Source organism: Podarcis liolepis, assembly GCF_965112155.1.
Source record: "Podarcis liolepis genome assembly, chromosome: 5".
Lineage (NCBI taxonomy): Eukaryota > Metazoa > Chordata > Lepidosauria > Squamata > Lacertidae > Podarcis > Podarcis liolepis.
The window spans coordinates 17,431,564-17,438,091 of record NC_139556.1 but is presented as its reverse complement, the minus strand read 5'-3'; the positions used below and the strand labels follow the sequence as shown (position 1 = coordinate 17,438,091).

General features: G+C 44.4%; 1 protein-coding gene across 8 annotated transcripts in view; it reads right to left on the bottom strand.

The window, feature by feature from the left end:
* Nucleotides 1-391: 391 nt before the first annotated feature.
* ZSWIM8 (zinc finger SWIM-type containing 8) overlaps nucleotides 392-6,528 on the bottom strand; it is a 56,455-nt gene continuing 50,318 nt past the window's right edge. For all 8 annotated transcript variants that reach the window (XM_083502339.1, XM_083502333.1, XM_083502334.1 and 5 more), the window contains 3 exons: nucleotides 3,136-3,255; nucleotides 2,000-2,178; nucleotides 392-1,436 (listed from right to left, as the gene is read on the bottom strand). In XM_083502339.1, the coding sequence (XP_083358465.1) occupies nucleotides 1,233-1,436; nucleotides 2,000-2,178; nucleotides 3,136-3,255 (503 nt within the window). In that variant the 3' untranslated portion in view covers nucleotides 392-1,232. The remainder of the gene's footprint in view (nucleotides 1,437-1,999; nucleotides 2,179-3,135; nucleotides 3,256-6,528) is intronic.

Here is a 6,528-nt window from a genome sequence, read left to right as displayed (position 1 = left end):
TATTTGCTGTATTCATCACTTTATACAAAAAATGCCCCCAAACAACTTAACAAGGTAAATTGCAAATAGGTAAAGAACAATCAAAACAGGAAAGGAAAGGACAATGTCAGGAATAATCCATCTGTGTTAGGAGCAAGAGAGCCCAAACTCCTTTCTTCACATTCCAACCAGCCTCGGATGACCTGCCTTTCTCTAACCAGGTTAGCTCATTGCCTTATGTCTTACAGTCTTAAGTACTGTGTGTTAGCATGGTAAGCAGAATCGCAATGAAACTCTGGTGTATGTCAAAGACCATTCGTGTTACAAGGTAACAACCTCCTGTTGCAGGCGGACTTAAGTTCCGTGTTTTATCGCATCCTCAGCATGATTAACAGAAGGATGGAGAAGAGAATCAGTCTAAGAAAATGAGTGTTTTAATCAGGAAACTGAAACAAGGAATAAGAAATTGATTACAGGAGAGCTAACATCCCAGCCAAAGTAACATGACTGTACAACTCAGAACCACCATGGTTGGAACATCCTACAAAGCCTGATGGCAAAAACTCTTGGGGGCCACAGTCCAAGCAGCAAAGAAACTGCAGTAGCCAGCTCAATACTGTTCTGGGGCCTTTTGCCCATCCAAACACGTAGGCAGTGCTGGCTGACGGGAGCTCTTTCCGCTTCAGCCTGAGCTCCTCTGGGTAGTTGCTGCAGGCGGAATGGTGACGGAGGAGCCCAGGATGCGCAAAAAGAAAACTCTTGCCTCTCCTGGCCCTATGATGAATGAAATTTTTAGAACCTTATAGAAAGTAGTATACATATTTATAAATGCTAAAATAAATATTATAAAGGACAGGCTCCACCCTACGCCCTTAACATGCAAGCACGCAGGCACACGCACACACCCTCATTTAGAAAACTGCACAGGAAGGGGGCTGAAAGCACTGGCCAAGTATCAGCCAGCCAGACAACTCTCCTTCTCCCCCCCCCCAACCCCCACAACTCTCACACAGAAAACACTCTCATACACACCCACGTACTTCCTTGCACTTGCAAAACTACTTTCTTGACTCCACCTGCTGGGGAGAAGAAAACAAGGGAAGTGGAGCACAGTCACAGTTGCACAAAGAGGAATGCCTTGGTATAAATACATCAAATCAGTGGTTTCCAACAGCTAAAAAAAAAAAAAAAAAGATCCGGTATGGAAGGGTGCCACGAACAGAACTCTAGCTAAAAGAAGCCACCCCAAGCCGTCATGGTGAAAAGGTGGTCATTTCCAAAGAGACCCTTTGCCACAAATCCTTAGTCTGCTTGCTGCGCTTCAGGTTCTGAAGGATGTCATTGAATTGCATCATGCCCATAGGGGTCAGGCAGAAGGCGCTTCTGGCGCTGCGAATGGCATTCACAAAGTCATCGTAGTCTGCCGGAGTGAGGTGGATCAGCCGGTGGTGGATGTACTTTAGGGGACACAAGGGGGAAATGATGTTCAGATACAGTCTCCAAGGTAATAATGCATTTTCCATGTTCTACCTGATCACACTCCTCCCCTTTGGTGGCAGAAACATCTTACATAATAGGTAGGTTGTGGAGGAAGGGAGAGGCTGGCCCAAGATCCCTCAACAACGTTGACTCAAGAGTCAAGGTTCAGCTTTTAAGCTCTGCCCTACGCTGGCCCTTATTTATTCTCCCAAAGGAGGGATGACAAGCAGACTTTGAGGCCCAGGATCAACACAACAAAACAAAAGGCCGTCTAGATAGTCAAGCAATACTGTAATAAAGACTTAATTCTCAGTTTTCTCAACACATACACTAAATGAGAAATGAAGAATCTCATTCTGCCAGCCTTTAGGGGGAATTAGGAGGTTATTCACCTACTATTAACCTACAAGTGCTTTGACTTAACAGCCTTCACGTTATCCAGGCAGGCATTTAGATGATGGTGTGGCTATGCTTTCTGGAGCAGCAAGGAGCACCTAGGTGAAGCAAGCTTGACCCAATGGAAAGGAAGGGGCATACGTACCTGTATGTATGCCTGCTGGCACCTCTGTACCAACTGGTGGAAGGCTGGTGTGCGCAGGTGATTGTGGACATGGGCAGGATTGAGCCTCTGCAGGGATTCCATGATGATCTCTTGCAACACAAAAGGGCTCAGGACCCCCTTGGCTGCACCAAGACAGAATTGATGCACATAGTTGACACCTGCAGAGAAATAAAGGTGGATGCAGTGGAGTAGGAAGAACAGGCAAAGCATACTGAAAACCCAAGAGGACAACTACTTCTCCTCCTTAGCAAGGGGCAGAGCACAGCATCTACAAATCAGCTGCAATGAGCCAGAGCACACATCAGACAAGGGAGAATCTGCCAGCCTTACTTTTCACTTACCAGCAATTAAAACAAAGTATTGAGGAATCTAGCTAATATAAGAGTAATCCACAAACACTGCTTTTCTTTTTATAGAACTTAGCAAATTTCTTAATTACACTTGGACTAATCCACACACCCAAAGGTGTTTTTTTTGCTTCCCCACCCCTATGTATTTTTATGTTCTACTGCTCCTCCACGTCCCTCACTCTGATATCATGATGCCAAGAGTTGTTTTGTTTTCTTAAAAAAACACCCCAGTCTGGCAATTTTTCTATTTTTAAAATAGAATTATTCATAGTTCCTGAAGTTACCTGCTGTGATGCCACAATGTTTTTATTGCCCATCAAAAATCCCCCATTTTTTTTAAAAAAAGAGGGGGGTTACTTGTAGCCACTTTTATGGGGGTCCCATACCACAGGCCGCACCTACTATGGTATGGGACCCCCATACAGCTGACCACGGGTCAATGCAGTCCTTGGCCCAAAAAAGGTTAGCCATCCCTGCAGTGCCTAAAAAAACCCTTTAAGCTGTTCAGTTTTGGTGTCTTTTACATCTCCATGCGCTAGTCTTCTGTTATGGATCAGAAGCTACAATATTTACTGGGGTCTCTCTTTGCGAATTAATTTTATTTCCCACATTTTATTCAGTTCTAGAATCAATGCCACTGCTACAGTATGGGCAATCAGATGAAGATACACGAAAAGCAGAAGAGCTTGGCGGAAAATGTTGCCTTGGGACTAAGTGAACCTTTACTCACAGAAAAACAAGTGTTTTTTCTGCCTTGGGCCTTACCTAATTTGGCAGCTAATCCCAGGAGCCATTTCACATCTTCTGTGTAGGGTGGGCTGCGTGAGAAGTTGTTGGGGTGGTCATTGTGAGCTCTGCGGCCAAGCATCTCCAGTGCTAACATTCCTGCAGGGAAGCGCAAATTCAAAATTTCAGACAACCAAGTTAAGCCCCACAAAACTTAAGAGGGGCAGTGCCCACCCATTCGCAACTATTTCATAGAAATGAGCTAGGAGATGGCAATTATGCCAAATGGTGTCTCTGCTTATCTTTGCAAGGTGGTAAAAAGGTTGACAACATTTGTAATCCCTGTGGATTTGGGAGAAGCCGAAGCGACAGCTTGCAGAACGATCTGGAACTGAGAAGCAGCGGGTGGGGGGGAAGCACAAATGTACATCTTCCCCTGCTCTTTCAAAAGCAGCTTAAAAAAAAACCAAATAGAAAGCCAGCAGGACTTTTTATTTTCATTTTTCATTTTGTTTAAACACAGACATCAACATTCACCATTCAGTTATGCCCTCAGTTCCTATGCAAAACAACACTCTCTGAACAGGTCTGTGTTAGGCTTCCCCCTCTGCTCCTGTACACTTTCATATCTGTGACAACAGCCAAAACAGGGAGACAATATTTCCAAGGGGACTCCAGTGACACAAACCCCTCCTCTACATCATTCTGTCATAGAATGGATAAGGACACCAACCACAATATGGAGAGCAACTCAGGACAGTCTGGATTCTCCTTATATAAGTTTTGAAAATGCCCAGGTTTCCACTGGCAATCAATTTCAACTGGGAATCCAACTGCAAGTAAATACAAACCTAGACCAGAGTAGTATAGGGATACACTGTGAGCAGGGCAAGCCAGACCATTTCAGGCCGACCCCAAATTCTGGACATCTTACAAGCCCACCTCCCTGGGGGATACTTCCTAGACTAGTACATTTTATCACAGTGTTAAATGGTAAAGGATAACAACTTGCTCCATCCCAGATATATCTTATGCCCCAAGGATTTGGATGTCAGCCCAAAGCCAGGACTGGAAGACATGCCTTCACCTTCCCTTCAAAGCAAAAGGCAGAGAGCAACACGCTCTACCCCAGCTGGACTCCCTTTCAAATTCCCAATTTAGGAGATTATGTGCTAGAGATAGAAAGCAAACTGTGCACTGCTTGTGAGCCTTGACAAGCGGAGGCTTTGAACGGCATTGAGGGAACACATGATGGATCTTCACCCCTGCTCCCTTTCCATTTCATTGTGTGTCTCCTCCTTCACACCCCAAGAACCCTACAGGTGTCTGTATAGTCTACTTAGGAGGGAAACTTGGTTAAGGTTGAAGAATAATCAAGATAGCCCAGAAGGCTGTGTTAACATAGTAAAATTAAGAAATAAGTGACCGAGTCCCCCAATTAACATTCTTTGTTCCATATATATATATGCAGTGATCAATTCCTTTTCCTGTAATTACTATGATTTTATTAGACTGCAGTAGGCAGAGATGAAAAAGGAAGTATCGTTGGTTGGTTCATTTGTGTTTAAACTTTTATTTTTGCAAAAAGAGACAGCTTTACAAAAATCACTGAAACATGCAAACTCTTCGCATCCATTCACCTTCTAGTAGCCACTAGGAACTTTATTCCTCCTCCGATCCCCATTTTATATGACAGTGTACATTTTATTATGTTCAGTGTCCCAAAATAACACCACATAGGCTGTTTTGGATCTCCACCCTCAGAACACAGTTGGAATTATGTTACATCCATTCTATAGGCATTCCAAAAGGGGCTAACTTTGATTTCTAGGAATCTGCAAGATAATCCATTTTGTAATTAATCCAGGACATTACAGTTAAACACCACTATCAGCCCTGAAAACCAAAGTTCTCAATAGCCCTGCAACACCAGCAGGGTGTGAACCATTCAATATGACCAAGTCACTCATAACCAATGGAGTCAAGGATGGGCATCTGGTATCAAGACCTTAGAGATTGGAAGGCTCATCACAAAGCAGAGGTTAAGGGGAGTTCCATCTCCCTCCTTGGAACAGTAATCAAGGCTTATCTTACACATGTCTTCTGCTCAAAACAGGTCATATTGAACAAGGTGGCTCACATGGTTGAGTCTTACAAGCCTGTCATTTCTAGCCCAGTTACCTCACACCATGACCATGGGCTTTGCTCCACTGACATCTGCAATAGTTTCTCCTCCCATTTCATGGGAGAGCCAGTGCCAGTCCTGCAGTGCAGCAGAGTGGGGCATTTGGTCTCCACTTCGGGCAGCAAAATATCTTCAGCCAACAGTGGTGAGTCAGCCTGATCAAAGTTTGGTTTCTCGAGAATCAAGAACCTCTTCAAGACAGTAGCTCAACTGTGCTTGTCTGGCACAGCAAGGTACCAGAATGCTTATGAATGAGGTGCCAAAATTCAGATAAAGGCTGTACATGTGGTGCCCACAGAGCATAGGTCCATGAAAGACTCCCAACTGCACAAAACATGCCTGTTGAAAGCAGTCAGAAGGACTTGTTCTGCTTTACCCCCAGAAACACTGGATAGCCCTTGGCTTTTTATCACAGTCAGTGTCTCAGCATTGGCCATACTAATCATGAGGGACACAAAGGAGGCAGATAATTATCACTATAATGAAGCAGAGAAGCTGCCGGCATCCTTGAGACTGATGTACCTGAGGAAGATCCTGAATGCACTCAACAGCTATACTTTGCTTGGGCCCATCAATACTTGAGACTCAGTTTTTTCTACCCAGGTGTAATGCCAAGTTGTCCAATTATATGACCAGATTCCTGAGCCTGATTGCCAAGAGCATGGGGTGGGGTTGCAGGGATCTTTAAGCCACTGGTTTCTACCATCCTCTCCTTGGCTCCTGGTATTGAGGTAGCTTGATATTCCTAATGTGATCCTCAGAGGCCCTGGCACTTAGACCTGATGATGCTGAAGCTGGCTTCGTCCATGCCCAGTTTTCTACTGAACTCAAGCTCCCTGCCCTGCAATTATTTTACTTGGTAGGCAAGAGGAAGCAACTCAGGGCTCAAGTACTCCGAGCTCCAGAGGACACTAACCTCAAGGAGAACCTGAGTAGTTATAAAAGTGTGACATGTTTTCTACAACATGGACTAGTTGTGCATTATGTGCCAGAGACTCAACTATACATAGGTAAAAGGGACTATCTCAGCTACCAAGCATCCATCCTCATACTCCATATCTCTCTGAATCAATTTGAAGTCTCACTCCACACTAGATTCATAACATGCACCTTCCCCTGCCCCCGGCCTGGCAAAAAAAAAAACACCCCTCCTTATGTATGTATCTACTCACCAAGACCATTTTAACATTCACCCCAATCCTATGAACCTCTCAGTATTGTAGAAGTCTTTCCTCAACAGACTATTT